Source organism: Rousettus aegyptiacus, unplaced genomic scaffold (genome assembly GCF_014176215.1).
Source record: "Rousettus aegyptiacus isolate mRouAeg1 unplaced genomic scaffold, mRouAeg1.p scaffold_m13_p_15, whole genome shotgun sequence".
Lineage (NCBI taxonomy): Eukaryota > Metazoa > Chordata > Mammalia > Chiroptera > Pteropodidae > Rousettus > Rousettus aegyptiacus.
The window spans coordinates 13043061-13063400 of record NW_023416290.1 but is presented as its reverse complement, the minus strand read 5'-3'; the positions used below and the strand labels follow the sequence as shown (position 1 = coordinate 13063400).

General features: G+C 34.6%; 1 protein-coding gene across 7 annotated transcripts in view; it reads left to right on the top strand.

The window, feature by feature from the left end:
- The window catches only part of YTHDF3 (YTH N6-methyladenosine RNA binding protein 3), a 34272-nt gene extending 14547 nt beyond the window's left edge, over positions 1-19725 (top strand). For all 7 annotated transcript variants that reach the window (XM_016165879.2, XM_036232825.1, XM_036232824.1 and 4 more), the window contains one exon: positions 16630-19725. In XM_016165879.2, the coding sequence (XP_016021365.1) occupies positions 16630-16653 (24 nt within the window). In that variant the 3' untranslated portion in view covers positions 16654-19725. The remainder of the gene's footprint in view (positions 1-16629) is intronic.
- The last annotated feature ends 615 nt before the right edge of the window (positions 19726-20340 follow it).

Sequence of the window (20340 nt, the reverse complement as noted above, 5' to 3'; positions counted from 1 at the left end):
TTAGCAGATTTTTCGTATAGACGGTACATTTGAATGTCTTTTAAAATGAAACAGAAGCTTCTCCAATAAATTATTTTGGTTATCGTGGAAAGCTCGTATGTAGAAATTAAGATAAAACAGGATCTTAAACCTATGTGTATAGAAACAGCAGTTGATTGCTATCTGCATGTGAACATAAGTATCATGTGGCTTCTTAATCTTTGCAGAAAAGGGAACTGTTTCAGCTAACATTTCTTACTGGTGAATCATGTTGAAATAATGATCCTAGAGCAATGGTTTCCAAATTTGGGGGCACATAAATACCAATTGGTGTGCTCTTTGAAAATGCAGATTCTTGAGACCCTCCCCTGGAGAATTTGATGCATTTAATAAGGGACTTGGTAGAGTACATCTTTAAACAAGCACCTTGGTGATTTTGCTGCTACTGATAATAGAACTAAATTGTTAGAAACGTTGTTTTGAAATAATACAAATGGCTATTTAAGGACCTGCTCAACCTTTGTAACTGCCATTACAAATAGTGTATCAGGAGAAACGATTTGGGGGATGAAAGGTGGGATGCAGGTGAAGATTTTGTTTTAGGGTGTGCTGATTTTAAGATGCCTTTAAAAAATACAGGTGGTGAACTCTCTTTGATTAGGCAGTTATTTGTAGGATTCACAGATTTGGGAGCTGTTTGTTCTTACCAGTTGATTCCGTGGAAGTGGGATGAGATTACTCAGGGAGAGAAGATGCATGGCAGGGAGGTGTTTATCAACTTCTCTTCGTCCTACCACTAAGGAGCGGTCACCCTTGTATGTCTTCCCACATTTCTTTTCTACCCAGTCTGAAAATTTAGTCCTAGTTTTATTTTTTACTACATAATTTTTTGAAGAATTTTGTGACTATTACATATTGTTTTATACTTATACATACAACACTAATTTAAACTTCATAATTTTTAAACTTTAAAATTTACATTTAAATTATTTAATGGTTTACTGCCATCCTTTTTATAATGTCTGACTCACCTTCGACATATTTATTTTGAATCTTAATGTATTTTATTAGTCTTTGATACTTTTTAGATAGAATTATTTGATAATATACTGCTAGCCTAAATTTTCTCTCTTTGGACATAGCTATTTCTGCCTGTGTACATAGAAAATTTTTCTTTATTCTTGTATTATGGACCTGTATGTAGAATGTGTACAAGATTGGTCTCTATTATAATTTTCCTTAATCCTTTTGCCATAGGCCAGGTTTTTATTTTTTTCTAATGTCACAAATATGTCAAATTTTTCTTTGTCCTTGAATGCCATTGGTTCTTTGTTACTTTTTTCTGCATTTGAAAACTTTCTCTAATTTGAAATTCCATTGTATTGATATGATTTGCTTTGTGTTGATTCTTTGATTTGTGAGGTTTTGAATTCTGGAGTGACAGTGCTGGTTTCCTTACATTATCTGTCACATTAAGCTCCACTACTGTACCTCTATCTCTTGATTGTTTTATTACTTGAATCCTTTGATCCAGAGTCTGTCTTGATTTTATTGAGCAGAGATGACTGTTCACAGCTTACTGTACCTCCTGGAATGATCATTTTTAGAAACTTCTTTAGAACTCTTCCATATCCTTTTAAACTTGTTTATTTTTCAAAATTTACATACAGTAAAATTGTAAATTCCCTTTTGCTGCTTTGTAATCAGGTGCTCCCCTCCCCCTTCCTCCCAATTCACTCATCTGTTCTCTCTCTAAGGCATTTTTTCATAATGTCAGATAATGAAATTACAGTGTAAATTTTTTAAAGACTGTTTTCTTTCACTCAGCATGATATCTTTAAATTTATGTTATTTTATGTATCAATTCTTTGTTCCTTTTAATTACTAAGTACCATTTCATTGTATGGATTTACCAGTTCCTTCTTTGAAGGACAGCTAGATTGTTTCCAGTTTTCGAAGATTGTGAATAAAGCTCCCATAAATATTTGTACACATATCCTTTTTAAAAATATTTTTTAAATCATACAGTACAATTCACTTTTGGGGGGGTGTACAGTTCTGTGAATTTGAACACATTTGTACATTTGCGTAACTACCACCACAGTCTTGATATAGAATAGTTCCATTATTCCTACAAAACTATCCTGTGCTATTCTTCTGTATTTACATTCTTCCCTCAAGTCTAGCTTCTGGCAGTTACAACCCAGACCCATTATAGTTTTATTATTGTCCTTTTTTGTGGGGGGGGAAGAAAAATTTAAGACTCACTTTAGCTTTTTTTTTCTGTCATCATTGAACAGGGAAGAGGATTGATCATTCTGATCAGGTATTTGCCCCCAAATAGGGTGGGGTTTTTTTGTTTATTTGTTGTTTATTTTATACTTTAATGGTTAGTGTTAGTTATATATTCTTTTTCTATTGCAAATGTGGAGGTTGATGGGAGAGGCATGATAAAAACTAACTTTACTAGTTAAGCGGTTCATCAGCCTTTGAAGAGTGAGAAGGGAGAGTCAGTACAATGGATATTCCAGAAAGTGAAATTTGACATTCTTTGAGCTTGAAACCACCATGTCAAGAAACACTATTCCCTGCTTATTAACAGTTCAGCATTTGGGGTGTCATGTGTCCTTGCCCAATGGCTTTCCTGGTGCTGTTACCCCTTGTCCAGGCAGAATTTGTAGGTTTTCATTTGTAGGTTTCCTCTTAGACATGCCTGTTGTTAGTACTTTGGCTTTTTAGCAAAACTGCTTTTGAATACTCTTGTCATTCCAGTGATAAAGGGTGTTCTCCCTGTCTATTCTAGGTCCTCCTTGGCTCTATCAAAAAAGGACAATTTAGTGATGTTTTGCTAGGATTCCCCTTACTTGTTATGCTTGCAAGTCATTATTTAACATGTCCCTCTTATATTTAGCTGAATTCCTCAAAGCTTCTGATATGTGAAGATTACATTCTCCCAAGTCCATATGCTTGAGACCTTGAGTAAAATAGGTTTCTTAAATAAGACACAGAACACTAATTATAAAAGAAAAGATTGATGAAATATGACTAGATTAAATTCTGTTCATGAAAAATTGCTTTAAGGAAAGTAAAAAGACATTAGGAACTGGGTAAAATTTGAACATAACTGACTAAAGATTAGTATGAGAACATAAAAAATTCTTATGAATCAGTTTAAGAAAAAGATTAACCAAGTAGAAAAATGGGCAAAAGGTATATGGATAGTCATATCTTGGGGGAGGAAACTAATAGCTAATAAGTATAATAAAAAGGTATTCAGTTTTAATAATAATTAGGAAATGCAAGTTAAAACTGTAATGAGAAAGTAATTTATATTTACTTGGCAAAATTAAGAAATTTGATAGTTTCGAATATTTGAGAGACTGTAGATCAACAAAAATTTCTTCAATAATTGCAGATGGGAACGTTAAATTGATACAGCTATCTGGGGAAGTAGTTTTGCATTTTCTTATAAAGCTGAGCATTTCATTCACCTTATTGATTCAGCAGTTTTCCTCTAAGATAGATACTGAAGAGAAGCCTTGCATATACACCAGAAGAGAGACAAGAATCTTTTTTAGGTGCACAGGTGATAATTATTAAAAAAAAAAAAAAAAAAAAGGAACAAACCCAGATGTCAATCAGTAAGAAAAGGGCCAAAATACATTGGTGCAATAGTAATATGGTGAAATGATTGAACTACAGCTACATTCAGGGGTAGGAGTGAATATTTTTTTCTTCATCTTTTTAATTGGAAATAATTTGTAATTTATTTGGAAGAATAAGAGTAGTATGTAGAACACTCATATGCCACTTATCCAGATTCACCTGTTAACAGACTTCCCTGTTTGCTTTTTTTTTTTTTAACAGTGGTTCTCTGTTCCCCAAATATAGTGTAGATTTCCTAAGAATAAGTATACTTTTTTATATAACCACAATATTCTGTCAGTTGATTCACAGTGTCATTTAAGCCTCTTTTTCTTTTTTCCAGTGGAAGATCCAGGCTCAGCAGGTGGAGAACCTAGAATGGCCAGAACAATTTTGAATAATAAGAACAATATTAGAAGGCTTATACTAAAGTAATCTGACTTCAGAAATCTTTGCCTTCCCCAAATTTGGGAAGACTTTTTTTCCTATGCTTTTTAATGGAAAATTTTATATTTAGGTCTGCAGTTAACATAGTTTGTTTTTCATTTCTCTTTTCGCTGTGTTCATGTTTTTCTTTAAATACTTGTGCCTACTTGTGATAGGCAAAGACTCTAAAAAGCTAATTCTGTCTTGTCATTGCTGGTTCTTTTTTATTGGCTTATTTTTTTTCTTCTGGTTATTTTGGCAGTGGAGGAATTCCCCAGCTTGCCAGGAAAGCACCCTGTGGAGATGCTGACCGGACATATCCTGTCTTGCTATATAAAACTTAAAAAGTCAGGCTCTTTATTTTAGAGCAAGGGGTATTGGTGAAACTTAACACTAGGAGAACTCCATACCAGTTATTATAGTATCTGTATAGTTCTTTATTCTTATATTTAAACACATAATTTTGATATGTTTGATTAAAATTGAGCTTGATGAAAGAACAACCAAGACAAACCCACTAAAAAATATTTAATTCAGGGAGCAGAAGATAATTTAAAATATAAAATAATTTGATTGTTGTTGAGGATTAATATGTTAAAAGAAACAGAAAGGAGAGATATTCTTGGAAATGAGAAATGTGATTGTCAAATGAAAAAAGTGAGCAGATTAAACAAATGCTCATTTTAAAATCCAGTTGATGATCTGGAATATCAGATTTCCAAATGTGGATTAAGAGGGGTAGAAGAAGTGAAAAGAGAGGAGGTCTAATACCTCAAAAGAGTACAGAAAAAAACAAAGGGAAGAATGATTAAAGAAAAATATCTAGACCCACAAAAGACATGCTTTCAGAAGAACCGAGTCACCAATAGTATTATTTAAAATTTTAAAGAAAAAGATGGTTTCTTAAAAAGCTTTCCAAGTAAAAGACAAGTTACCTACAAAGGAAGGAGAATCAGACTGTCATTGGAATTATTTTCATTTACAACTCTGGATACTCATGTAGAATCTTACTTTTAGACTGGAGGGGAATGGGGTATATTATATTTGAAGATGAATGTTGAATTATATCAGGAGGGGCGGGGTACAAAATAAAGGTTTCAGGTGTGTAAGAGCTTAGCCACATGCCCTTCATGAGAAAGTTACTTGAAGAGCTACTTCAGCAGAATGAAAAAGAAATTTAAGAAAGATAATATACCCAGTAGCTGGTTATATTAGAATAAATATATCTCAGCAGTGACTATGCATTTTGAATTAGATTGGTCTTCATTGTATATAGTGTGTAATCAGGACTATAAGAATCTCTCCCCCCTTTTGTTACATGGCACTGTGGTCTTTGAAGCCTGACGAACAAAAATGAGCCCTCGCTTGGGAACTACTTACCTTTGAGATGTGAAGGAAACTAAAAAGAAAAAAATCTAGCTAATCTTTGTTCTCATTGGACCATAAGCTGTATGAGTGAAGGACTTTCTTTGGTCTCTGCTGAATCCTTGGCACCTAATGCTTGGTGCATAGTAGATGTAAACATATGTTAAATGAGTAAGTGCTTTGAAGAATCTCCTTTTGGAAGGTTTGAATGCCATAGAATCTTCTTTATTAGTTTAATTACTGTACTTCTTTTCTTAGGAGCTATGTACTTGATCATTCAAGTTACATAGTGCTGCCTTTTGGCTTTCCATTTGTAGAAATGGACAGTAATATATAAAACATTGAATTGTCGTTATGCAAAATGCTATGAGATGCAGTGGAAAGGAAAGAGTTTGAGGAAGGGTAAATGCACTAATTTTCTCATCTTTCTGAAGGTAACAATTGTTTATAGAGCTGATATATCAAGCATTTGTGCCTATTTAAAGTCATAAGGACAGTCACTAAAATTGAAGATTAGTGTGGCTTCTCTAAGTGTAGGGAGGGGGAAGAGAAGGGGAACATAACATTCAGCCTTGATAAATACGCATCATATACAGTGGGAATTGATAGTGTCAGAACTGATAAACTGAGAAGGTGATGCTGCTTAAAGTTAGTGACAACCCATATAAAATAAAAGAGGGCTAGAGGAGGACAGGGAAGCTTTACTTTTTACTTCAGCTTGCTATTTGTATGGAGCATCTATTAATACGTAGAAGCTTCTAATGAGAAAACTGGTTTAATTGGAAAATAAAAGGAGTGGAAACAACTAATAATGTCAAGTAATCTACATAGTATTAGAGTGCTTTGACTAAATCATCCTTTTATTGAAATTTTACTTTTATTGTACTGAATGTGAATCATTTAGCTACTATTTTTTTTATTCTTAGAAATCCTTATTAATTGTTAGGAAACAATCCGAGGTGAGATTTTTAGTTTGATAGCTCTTTTAATAACATACAGGAATAATTAGAGTTTTCAATTGCCTATAACTTTGAGATGAACTTCCAAAATATGGCATTTACCTATTTCCATCAGAAAGAGATGACGCCCTGCAGCGTATGCAGAAACAAGCAAAGCACAATTATAATAGTCCCTGTTAAATAGTTTTAAATCTAGAATCTTCGATGTATTTAAGTCACGTATGCTATTTTATATTGAGTATTTCAAAAGAGTAAATTTTAGTGCCTGAAAGAATTTTTTTCATAATTGTAATAACTTTCTGAGATGAGATGATGTTAGGTCTGTTTCAAAGTAACCAAGTTTGTGTTAATATACAATAAATTATTTAAACAATAATTACACCTGTGACAACAGTAAACAGTATTCTGATAGTTCTATATATACAGATGTTCCTTTACATACATTGGGATTTCCTCTCAATAAACCTATAATAACTTGAAAATACCTGTCAAAAATACATTTACTATACCTAACCTACTAAATGTCACAACTTAGTCTAGCCTACCTTAAACGTGCTCAGGACACGTAACAATAGCCTACGACTGAGCAAAATCATCTATCACAAAACCTATTTTATAATAAAGTGTTGAATATCTCATATGATTTAGTATGTATATTGCACCATTGTAAAGTCAAAAAATTGTAAGTCAAACCATCATAAGTTGGAGACCATCTGTACTTTTTTTCTCAAGTAGAACATTTAGTATAATGCTTTTCCGCTAATCAAATTATAGTTCTTAGGATAAAGAATGGGTTGAAGTCTCTTAGACCAGCGGTTCCCAACTGTTTTAACACCAGGGAGCAGTGCTCTTGTGAGAGTCTAATGCCCGATGATCTGAAGTAGAGCTGAGACTGATGCTAGCGCTGGGGAGCGGCTGCAAGTACAGAGGAAGCTTGACTCACTTGCCCCTCATCTGCTGTGCATCCTGGGCCATGGCAGACCGCGGGCCAGTACCAGTCCACGGCCTGGGGGTTAGGGGCCCCAACCTTAAGACTACCTTTTGGTGAACTTTTCTATGGTTGTAGTTCTCTGTTAGTGAGTCGATTATGATTAATGAATTCGGTGTATAAAATCTTGCTTTTCCTTAGAAGAATATTTCTCTGGAAAATAGTTTTTGGCCCAGGGTGTATCACAGTTGATACTACCAACTTTTATATTACATATTTGAATAATTCTTTAATCAGACACTGAGTGATGTTTTGAATAGTCAAGATGACTCACTTTTTATTGCAGAAATACTCTGTTCTGAACTTGGTAAATATTCTTGACAAGCCAGATGTGGGAAAGGAGGAGGTGCTTCAGTTAACATTTTATTATATTTGTTTTTATTTTTTTTTCTCAGATTAATTTTGTTGCCCCATAAGAGAGTAAGTAGTGTCTGCGTTCTAATGCCGATAAAGAATTTTATGAGTTTTTAGTAAATGAACTACCAATAGTTTATTGGGTTAATATCTTCGGGAGCTATTTCTTCCATACCTGTTATGGTATGAACAGTCATTATTGAATGGTGTTTCAGTTATTTCATTTTTCTTCATCAAAGACATGATTACTTCAGCTGTAACCAAATATGAAATAAAGTTTCAGGAAGTAACTTAAATTATTTAATTTTCCATGTGCCACGTAACAATGTTTCAGTCAACAGTGGACCATATATATGATGATGGCCTCATAGATTGTAAAAGACCTGAATTTCTTGGAAGGAATGAAAGAATATGTGGTTTAAGAGGAATTTTTCTTCCTTTGACAGGAGCAGTATCTGTGGGGCCTGGCATAGATTCTTTCTCACTCATAACACCCTGAGTTTTGAATGCACAGATGACCTCCCAAATCGCCACTGGCCGGTTTCAGGAAGAGGAGCTTGTCCCCTCAGTGCTGTGTATTCAGAGGGTGCAGACCCCCCTCCCCCCGCCAGGTCTTGCTTGGTGGTCTTCAGAGTACATTGCTGTAAATTCTTTATTCTTTGTCGGGGACCTAAGATCCTGTGTGAGGGAGGACACAGGTCCACAGGAGCTACCTTAACCATGAACAGATACCATTGCCATTTAATACCAAAGCTCTCGTGGTAGTGTGGTGCCAGCCTGTCCCTGTATGTTAGAAAATTTTCAGATTGTCATGACGTAAAGCATAGATAAGTTTTATTTTTCCATCATTTCAGTGCTGGGGGGAGAGAGTCATTTTTGCCAGATAGGGTCAGTGGAACCAAAAGCAAATATGCAAAGTCAAAATATTTAATCCCCTGTTCTGCACTCTCATCATGTTAAACACCTTTTTTTTTTTATGAATGCCACAAAGTTCCTTAATCTAACCACTGCTCCAACATGCAATAGTTGCAAGCACGTTGCCATGACAATCCCCTGTGTTCCCGTCTCTCTCCATCTTGATTTCTTCTTCCTGCTGATCCTCAGGCCACCTTCCACTCCCTCATGACGATCACTATTATGGTGACCTGCCCTGTACCCGGCCAGTTTCCGATATTGTGTATCAGTCCAGCACACATCCCTGTTCATGGAGCAGCAGTGACAGCTTCGATGTTTTATTCCCGACGCTGTCAGAAGGCAGCGGGGGTGGGACCGTGTTTATAAAGCCTACGGCGGTGCGCGGTGGTGTCCTAGGCCTTGACGTTCACTCACCACTCACAGCAGCGTCCAGCCCTTCGGGCTCCATTCACGCTAAGTGCCTGATACAGATGGGCCATTTTTTATCTTCTACACAGTATTTTTACTATTCCTTCTCTATGTTTAGATATGCAAATACTTAGCAGTGTCTTATATTCTGCAGTGTTCAGTCCAGTAACATGCTGAACAGGCTTGTAGCCTAGGGAGCAGTAGGTTCCTCCACGTAACGTAGGCGTGTAGTAGGCTAGACCATCTAAGTGTTTGTGAGTCCACTCTATGATGTTTGCACAACGAAATTGCCTAACAGCGCACTTCTCAGACTACATCTCCGTCATTAAGTAACATGGCTGTATATTGCACTCTAATATCTGAGATTGACTTTATTGTCTCTTGGCAGAAAACTTTGAATTTATTGAAAGGTTTTTCAACTCTAGTATCTTACACATTTGACATTCAATAGTTATGCTCTCTTTTGCATTTGAAATAACAGCGGAATGGAAAAAGGGGTATTGGATATATAATAAAAGAACTAGGACATAAAAAGCTACAAGTGCACAATTCCACTTGTGAATGACAGTCTAAAATATATTTATTTTCATTTTATAGTAAAGAGTCCAAAATTTGACTTCAAAATAGAGTTAGTTGTCCACAGATTCCCTTTGCTTGGCTGTTTTAAGTACCTGTGTTACAAGGCCCCAGGTCAATATTTTTTTTCTTAGAATATTAGCACACATCTTGTATTCTGGTCAACTTGTACCGCTGTATATTTATATCATGTGTTTTTTTGAGTCATTTTCTTATTCATTCAACAGATAAATACTAAAGGTTACCAGTAAGCCACAAAGGATAAATATTCCCCCTTTATTTAGAACTCAGTCTGCGTAGAAAGACAAACATAATTTTGCTCAGTAAAGTTTTATGACTCTCAGTGTTGAGAGCCAGTATGTCTCTTGCCGAATGTATTGCTAGGTATTTTGTGTAAATGTAATTGCATTTTCAGTTTTACACCCAGTTTGTTTATAGAAATGTCCTGTTATTGACTTTGCTCAATTCACTTAGTAGTTCTAGTCCTAATAGAACATTCTTAAGATTTTCTGCCTGATAATCATATTGTCCACAAATAATGACCATTTTATTTCTTTTTGATCTTTTGCGCTTTTTTCTTTTTCTTGCAATTTTATTTTTAATATAGTGTTACTTAAACATGAAATTAAGTGAGAACGAGGACCAAAGTAAGTAAGACTACAGTAAAAAGTAATTTAGTGTGTTGAGTGGTACTATTTTGCTTAACCTAAGTCACAGCTAAAACCATGAAGTAGTCCTAAGTCTTAGAACCATGTTCTTCCTCTCACTGAACCACCTACACTAACATCTGCTGTTACTGTTCTTCACTGTTTTTCATTATCCGAACTTTTCCCAACTCTTCCATTTTGTAGTACACTTAGAGATTATTTGATCTGTGGTTGATATTAAATAGGTTAGACTGCATCTATTCTTTTCTCAAACCAGAAATACTATATTTTATAAATGCACAGTTAGGCACTGGAATTTTCTGAAGCAGTTATTTATTAGTGTGCTCATGCAGAGAATCAAAATGTTAATCTCAATTAAATGGAACAAGTTTAAAGTTCGAAGAGTTGACTTTTAAAAACAGACCCTCCAAAGCAAAATCATTGTCTTTTCCCTTTATGATTCTTTGGTTTGAATTTATTTTACAGTGTAGAATTGGTCCGTTTCTTTTATGTTTTATGTCTTTTGCCCTCTTACTGTAAAAGGGTGTATCATGTTGCGAAAGTGCATGTCAAGCATATCGCAGTATTATAGCACTTGAATGGCTCTGAACAAATGTACAGGCTTTTGAACAGGTGGAGGTTTTATCCGTCTGTTACTGCCCTTGTTCTACTCTTTAGCATGAATTTTTCCAGTCCTGTCAGCCAGCCTCTGCAGATTTCGTTTCTGTAAGTCCTTGATTATCCTGAAGAATTGGATCTATTATTCAAGTCAATGAATTTAGTCATTGTTCATCTGTAAACTTTGTCTTTTCTTAACACGTGCACACCTTTTTCTTTGAAAATTTAAAAATATGGTCTGATACTTCACTGGTTTTAACTTAGGCAGAATTTTACTTTTATTATAAACAATAAGAGAAATAGGGCAGCCATTAAAATAACAATACCCTGTAGAATGTATGTGTATTTCATATTGCTGCAGCAATATCTTTAATATGATAATTTGGAAGTTGTATTTTTCTAACTTACAATTTTTTAAAACTATTTTAAAATAATTTTGTTGCAAAGATAATACAGTGAGTTTCTACATATCCTTTAGTTTCCCCTAAAGCTAACAGTTACACAGTCATATTACATTTATCCAAACAGAGAAATTAACACTGGTACAATACTGCTACACTACAGACTTAAATTTTTTCTTCCAGTTACAGTTGACATGTGATATTTTATTAGTTTCAGGTATACAACATAATAATTAGACATTTCTATAACTTACAAAGAACTTAAAAATCTATATGAATGTTCAAGATAGGAAACAGCAGCTTTGCATTTTAGAATGTCTCCTTAGTCTCCGTGCTATGAGTTTCTTGCCTTATCTTTCATGGCTTTCACATTTTGAAGGCTACGGGTCAAGTGTTTTGTACGGTGTCAGTTTGCCTTCCTCATGATTAGATTCAGGTTGCATGGTGTGGGGAAGAATGCCATGTAAGTGTCATGTCCTTCTCATCTGACCATATATAACTGACTGCTGGGGGATATTAACTTTGATTACTTGGTTCAGGTTGTGTCTGCTAGGATTCTCCAATGTAAATGTCCATTTTTCCCCTCTGCATACTCTGTTCTTTGAAGCAAGTCAATATTTTCAGCCTTTACTGTAGAGGAGGAAAATAAAGCCCCACCTTTTACAGGGAGGAGTATCCAAGAATTTGTGGATTTTTTGTTTTTTATTTAGCTCTTCCAGTTCTTTTTCCTACTTCTAGAATGCCCATTTTGTCTCGGATCGATACTTCTCTTTTTTTTTCTTTGTGATTTCAAGTTTTTTTCCTGCTCTCTTGATTTGAAATGGTACTTGCACTTACACTCCCCCAATGAGGCAGTAACTCTTTCCCCCTTTAATTCATCTACTGAAAATTTTAATTTGAAAAATTCCGCTCAGATTTCTAAGCTAGGGTCTTTGCTTCCATTGCAGTTGGATCTCAAGTGCCTACTTGTGAACTTTTTCCCCCTCGGGGTTCACGGCCTCCTTCAGCACTTCTGCTTTATTGTGTTCTGAATGCTTATCTTCATTTTCTTTCTAGATGGTTTGGCTTCTTAGATGCACAGTTACTTTTTCCCTGGTGGCTCATTTGTGCACAGGTCTAGTTACTGAAATATTTCTAATGGTGATAAACCTACAGCTGATTAAAAGGAAATACGTTATTTACCTGTAATGTTAAGAGTGAGCTCTTGGCTCCTCTGAGGGCACTAAAGGAAATTTTATTTTCTGGCTCTTCTTTTCTTAGCTCATCTATTAATAAGCTCTGTCAAAAAAAACAAAACAAAAACCAAAAACCATGGGTTGACAAGTAAACTTCCCACTGGAGTTCATCTTCACAGGCCAATTTCTGAGTCTTAGCCATATGATATGATCATATGTTGGTCTCCAGAGCCTTTGCTCAGCTCAGGGTGGGGAGGAAGCCCCATTGGCAGAGACAGAAGCACTCAAATCTCTGAACCTGCCTGGTTGAGGCCTCCCTCTGTTAATGGAAAAGGGAGGGGGGAGGGATTCCTCTTCAGATTAGTTTTCGAATTGTCAGCTATTATTAAAAGTAATAATAGAGTTCTTTGAATCACGTTGGAAAGTTCGTATCCTAAAGAGTTGTACTGTTTAGTGCGCCGTCTTCTGAGCTATCACTGGACGCTTAGTCCCGCTCCATGTACTGGGCCATGGCTCCTTTTGTGTAATTCAGGTTCCCATTCTCCCTGTGTTACCTCCAACGACACACCAGTTCATGTAATGTGATGTCGGCTGTGTGATATGTACCTGTATTAAAGCAGAGGTATCAGCTTCAGGGAGGCTTGCGTTTTATTGATGGATCGTTATCATGCTGAAGACTACACATCTGTATGTCTATCCCAGACCTTGCTTCTTACCTCCAGACTCGTCTATCTGATCGCTTATTTAATATCTTCACTAACTTGTCTAATAAGCATCTTAAATTTAATAGAACTCCTTTCTTTCCTGGTTCCAAGCTTCCATCTTTGTAGAGGGCACCACTGTTCTTCCAGTTGTTTAGGCTAGAAACACTGGTCTCATTCTTGATATTTCTCTTTCTCACCCTGTATCTAATCATTCTGTCTGTAAGTCCTGTTGGCCGTGCTTTCAGAATGTATCCTGAATCCAAGCAGTTTTCACTAACTCTGCATCTTTCACCCTGTTCTAAGAGCTGTTATTATCATGCTGGCCTTCTTACTGGCCTTCCTGCTCCACTACACTCTATTTCAGCAAAATAGCCCCTAAGAGATCCTTTGTGACAAGGGAGACTGAACTATTAGCTTTCTCATGCTTGACATTGCTAGTATCAAAGTATTGCTAGCAGATTACATCAGGAAATAGTACATCTTTTTCCAGTCTCTGGAACAGTTGTATAAGTGTAATCAGTTCTGGGACATTACCCAGGTGTACCTGTAAAACCATATGAGCCTGGTGGCTTTTTTGTTTGGGGTAGATTTTTAGTTGTTGGCTAAAGCTATATAATAATTATAAGTCTCTTCAAGTTTTCTATTTATTCTTATGTTTCTTTCAGTAAATGGAATATTTAGTAAGTTATCCAAGAGTTTTCATATTGGCATATGACATTAATAGTATTTATATTTTTTTAGTTCTATCAGTCTTCATATTTATGCTTCCTTTCCTTTTTTCTTTAATCAGAGATTTTTTTCTATTAGGTTTTCTTTCTCTCAAAGCATCAGCTTTTAGCTTTTGTTCTTTAGTTCTTTATTTCTGTTTTCTGTTTCATTTTTTTCTGTTGCTATCTCATTTCATTCCTTCTGCTTTTGACGGCTTACTGTTATTCATTTTCTAACATACTGAGTTCGATGATGAGCTTATATTCAGCTTTTAAAAAAATTCTGCACGCAAATATATAAGTGTTGGGGGGGCTTAATAAGGTGTTCCTTTTTTTTTTTTTTATTGTACTGATGTAAAAGGTTTCAAGTTTCTCATGATTTTTTAGAGGAGGCTATTAGAAGTGTATGTGTTAGAATTTCCAAATATGGATAAGGTTTTTGTGTGTGTTTGTGTTGGGACTATTGGTTTGTTTTGCTTCTAAAATTTGTGTCAGAAAATGTGATCTGTTTTACTGACTCTTTAGTATTTATTTAGATTTGTTTTCTGGTCTGGCATATAGTCAGTTTTTATGGTTGTTCAATGTATATTCTTAATTGTTTGGCTATTTCCTGTATTCTGTATATTTAATCTATATTTTTACTTAACTTGTCTGCTCTACCAGTTACCAGGAGAAATAATGTTATATTTTTTTGCTATAATTAGAAACTTGTCAGGTTTTCTTTGTTATTCTGACAACTTTTAGTATACATAGAATTGTATTTTTAGTTTACTGTTGTTAAAGCTTTTTACAAAAAATTTATTTAGTATATAGTGATTGTTTTATTTCAAACAATGTTTTTTTGCCTTAAAATCTATTTTGTCTGATATTGACATAGGAGTATCTATAATATATAGTCTTCATGTGGTTTGTTATCATTACTTTTAACTTTTCTGTGTTCTTTTATTTTTTGTAGATCATAGATTTTTAAAAATGTAAAATCTGATCTATTTTATGTTTTTATTGATGAATCTATGTTTTTCAACTGCTTGATAATAAATGTATAAATGGTGTACGTGTATGTGACTGCCATCTTATTTTGTGCTTTCTAATTAATCTAGATCTTTCAGGCTCCACCTCTTTAGCCCTATTTGTCCTTTTTTTTTTCTACTGAGTTAGAAGTTACGCCTTTATATGTAATCTACATATTTTGATTCAGTTAAAGTGCATAGTTGATTGTACAGTCAAACTGAAACATCTCTAACTTGTGTTTATATAACACATGATCCTCATTGATGCAACTCATCATCTTGAATTAACACTCTCTTTGTTGAACTTACCCTTAAATAGTGTCGCCTTTTTTCTGTAGTTTTGGGGGAAGAGTGAGCAGTGTGCTGTTAGGTCCTCTTGCTTCACCTCTAATACTGTGTTTTATATCTATTTAAAATTTCTCATACAAATCTGTTTCCTTCAGCTAAGAACTAAACTTATGTTTAGGCTGGGGTTTTAAAAGCTTTAGGGCCTTTGTAAAATTAGACTACAGCTTCCTGGGACCAGGGTTGTTGTTGTTGTTGTTGTTGTTGTTGCTTTGGTCTTATTCTTTGTTTATTGCTTATCCTTTTGAAATGTGATTAATTAGATAGCTCTGTGTCCGATTTTGTTTTTGTTTTAGTCTTTGATTTCAGAGTATCTCACTGATACTTATGAGTCTGAAGTAATTTTATTTGTAGTAATCATGTAGTAGGCATTTAATAGCTCTCTGTATTAAATACTGTTATTCAGGTTCTAAGATTAGATTAAAATGAAGAAAAAGGAATTTAGTAGCAAAGAACTTAAAATTCTCTTTAGAATTTAAAATAGAATTTTCTAATGGTATCACAGATGATGGGAAACTAATTTGATCATTTGCAAAGTATATTCTTATTTATTATGGAACATGTATTACTCATGAAAAATAAATGGAGTAGTGAAAAAATGTCTTGTGTATTTCAAACTGTGGTTCTTGGACCAGCAATATTAGGACTAAGTGTGAACTTGTTAGAAATATAAGCTCATAGGTTCAGCTTCAGCCTTTGGGGCCCCAATGGTCAGTGTTTCTACAAGCATTCCTGGTGATTCTGACGCTTGCTGAGCTTTGAGAACCACTGAGTTACACATTTAAACAAGTTGGCACATACAGATTACATGATGCATTCAGTTGAAAGACAGATTATTGGTAGATATTTGGTTAGTAAACATGAATACATCACTCAGTTTACCTTTCATTCAAGAGGTTTCTGCTGTCTTAGGAATTATCGATAAATGTTAATATTTCTTGATAATGGAAAGTTAGATATAATGCAAAAATATTATATGGTGGAAGGTTGTGACTAAAAGTAATTTTCAGTTAACACTGAAAATTTAATGCAACTCTTTTCCTTTCCTCCTAACCCTACTTCAGTCATTAGTTTTCAAATTGCTAGAGTCTTTTTCGTGTATTTGATACCTCACCATCAAGAACTCATCGAAAGGGCTAGAAAGATGTTATTGTAATATTCTCACCTTAAAATACTATGGGAAAATAGGCTATTGTAGTAAGTGTTGGAGTTCTTTATTTTCAAGTGTTTTGTAGTAATCATTCCACCGTGGTGTATGTAGGTAATAGTAAACCAAATTGAATTTAACTAATGACTTAAAACAGTACTTGACTAACATATTATGGAGATGGTTTATATTATGTGTGCTCATAATTTAAATCTCGATGATGGCACTTAAATATTTTTGTGTGTGTGTTTTTCTTTCAGGAGAGAAATAGAAACAAACAATAACTGTATGAAGATGTCCTGTTAGAATTACAACACTAATGAAGTAGACTCTGGAAATGCCTAATAAGTCAAAGAAGACGTTATTAAAGCTTTTTTTCTGCTTAAGGTGACATCTTTGAACTCTTTAACACAGAATTGACTCTTGTAATGGTTATCATCAGCGCATCTGCCCTTATATTCTCACCAAACACACTTGAGAACTGTAACTTCGTCAAGCACTTTCTGTCCTGAAGCTTTTACCAGTATCTGCTGTCTTTTGTAATTATGCATCCTAGCTAAGGCACAGAAGACTGAATGAATGCAAGGATTCATTAACTCTTTGAATTTGTTAAATACTAACAGTTAACCATTAGAAGTGGTTCAATGATGTAAGAGTCACACTGCTTCAACTTTTTCTTTGTCGTAGTTTTTAAATTGTCGATTTTTAGCTATTTGACAGATTAAAAGCAAAATAATCATGCCACATTTAGTCCTGGAGTTCAAGTCTAAATGTTTATGTGAAAAATTATTGTAGTAAACTTTTAATATGGCAAAGCAACCTTAAGCTCTATTTTAGCCAAATAAAACATAATCTGAGATTATATTAGAACATTTCCCTTGTCTTCAAACTGTTTGGTGTAACAGAACATTGATATGCAGCTTGGTGGACTTCACCAGTTAATGCACATTCTTCTCCCCTCTTTCCCCCAATAACATGTATACTGAAAAATGTGCATTTGTCTGAGGAATTATTTTATTTGCTACCACTTAATGAATCTCAAAATTTTGAGTAAATGTACCTCAGTCTAATCAGACTTTTTATGACCTTTATAACTACATTTAAAACCCTTAATTCTTGTTTCTGGGTGTTTGCGAGCCTGATTGCTATCATGAAGTAAAAATTTATTACTGTAGGTATTCACTAGCTAAATAAACATAGTTCTTGTTTAGCAAGCATATACTGTTCCTCAACTCTCCTCCAGCTTTTGCAGTGTCCTGGCATCCTTAAAATACTTTGAAAATATGGCCTTGATCCATGGATTAAATCAGTAAGTGAATGTGTTGATGTTTTATTGATCAGATCTATATAAATGGGAATACAGCATATATCTGGGTATTCTTATAGTTATCTTTTTAACATTTTTTTTTCATTAATTACATATCAACATTAATTTTGTATCTTGAAACAAATTGATTTTGTATAATTGTGTCGAGCATCTGTATTAACTGATCTGATGGCATAAGGTTATGAAGATAATGTATTGTCCCTTATATCACTGTTTCAAAAGGAGAAAGCTATGTAGAAAGATACGATAAGGGTGAAAATAGCAATACAGTAGATTTGAATACCTTGGTGTTTTGCATTACTCCATTTATGTTTACATCATGTTTAGAAATGTTTTCATTTACATTTACATCTTTGGTCACTTCAATTCAAAAAATTAGTGACATTTCTTTGAGGCTTTGATTTATATAAAATTTTTGTACAATGTTTTCTTAAAATGTACAGATACTGTATTCAAATGAAGTAAAATACAGTATTTGTAGATAATCGTAGCTACTTCACAGGTCTTTGGTAGTCCCGTTGTAGTAATATCAGTGTTTACTGAAGGGAACATTAAAATATTAATGATATATTATAAAATAAAAACTTTCTTAAAGGAAAGTTGCACCTGTTTTACCTTTTTAAGAGTAAGCCATGAAATCTTGTAACATGTCTCTTAACTATTTATAATGAAAATTGGCATTTGGGTATAGTAACCACACAAATGTTCTACATCCCTAAGATTGTATAGGTAGAACATGTCAAAGATGACTTGTCACTCTGGAGGGCCTGTTAGAGAAAAGTGTGAAGGGGTGACCTCGTAGAAAGGATCTCAGTCCTCGCTTTGAGGTTCTCTTTTTCTTGGTGCTTTATTAGCAACTCTGAATATTTTTATAAAACTAGTTACATTATAAATGGATTGAAAAATTGTTTAATTTGCATTTGGTTTCTGTGTAAGAAGTATCACAGAAACACTCAGCAGGCAGGCTGATTGCGGTAGCGGACTCAGCCATGTCCAGCGGAGCGGAGCAGAGCCGTCTGTCCGTCGTGAGCAGTACATCCCAGTGCCTTTAACCTGGGTCTCTAATATTAAGTGAAATGGGTGCAGCATTCCTTTGGAAATAAAAACTATCTTTTCAATCGGTAATTTTTTTTTCTCATTTAAGTCTTTAGAGCACCTACTTTATCTTCCTCCTTGGTCTGTCAGTGTATTGCAAAATGTTTTTCCTCTAAATGAAATTATCGCAGGTTGTCTCAATAGCACAACTGTTTCTTAACTGTAGGGACAAAAAGGGAGAGAACCTGTGCTATACAGCAGGAGACATATAATCAGATATTTGAATAATCACAAAGACACCATTGGCCCAGTAAGGTTCTTGCTTAATGTTTTTCCAAGATCTGGTTTGAATGTTTCTTATTAAAGTTATCATGTGGGTATTTTATTTTGAAAGGTATTATAGTTTGTATATTTAACAGTAAGGGGGAAAATGTAACCAAAATTAGTATTCTTTCTCTATACATATTGGTACTTGAAGATTCCTTTCATAAGAAACCCCAGCCTTTTTCTAATTTCAATACTTAATTCCTCATTTTAACTTAAGTGATCTTTCTTAATTCAAAAGCTGTGTTCTTTTTGAATACCATGCATGGAGGTTAAGCTGATGGTAAAGCAGTTTGCAATAAAAAAAAAGAATCAGCTTAAGTCATTTAATCATTTCAAGTGCATTCTGCATCCTATGAAAATAAGTTTGAGAAATTTAAGAAAATTGTGTTTTCATTAAGTTTTGCATATCTTTTGTTATGCCATGTAAATTCCCTTCTTTTTTGTATGATTAAAGAAAGGTTATGATAAAATGATTAGTTCATTTACAGTCACTTGTAGCAATTACATGAGAATTTGAATTTTGTCGTGTTTGGGTTTGTTCATTCCTGTGAATGATGGTACAGTTAGGTGAGATTTTTTTTTTTTTTTTTTTTTTTTGTTATGGTACCCAAACTCACCATTTGGTCCTCTTTAATCTTTGAGGGTTTCAATAAAAATTGTTCACGCATATCTGTGTTCTTTCCATTTTATCTTTATAAATATGTATTACCTGCTAGAAAACATAACATTTTTATTGACTTTGTTCCGGATTTCCTGGTTGACACATCTGTCAAGTACAAATAGATTATATCACTGTTGTAGTTGGCCATTTAAATTAAGTGGGGGAATTAAAGTGAGGGAGGATCCTGTATCCTGATCTTTATCTACACAAGTGAGTGTATTGAATTACCTGCTCTTACTATTAAGAGCAAAAGAGAAAAAGGCCTATTTATTTTCATGTAATAGGAGGAAGTGGTGTTTCTAGCTGTCTAATAACCCTAATCCCCCGTTCTTCGAACCGAGGGATGCTTTTCTAATAGTCTGTACAGTAGATAGAGCTTACATCGATCAGGTCATGGTGACTGAGGATGGTACATTGATCGTTTCTAGGTTCTCTAAGGCAGCGGTCCTCAGCCTTTTTGGCACCAGGGTCCGGTGTTCCTATGAGAATCCAATGCCTGATATCTGAGGTGGAGCTGAGGTGGCAGTGCTAGCGCCGAGGAGCGGCTGCAGATACAGATGAAGCTTCGCTCACTTGCCCGCCACTCACCTCCTACTACACAGCCTGGTTCCTAACGTGCCC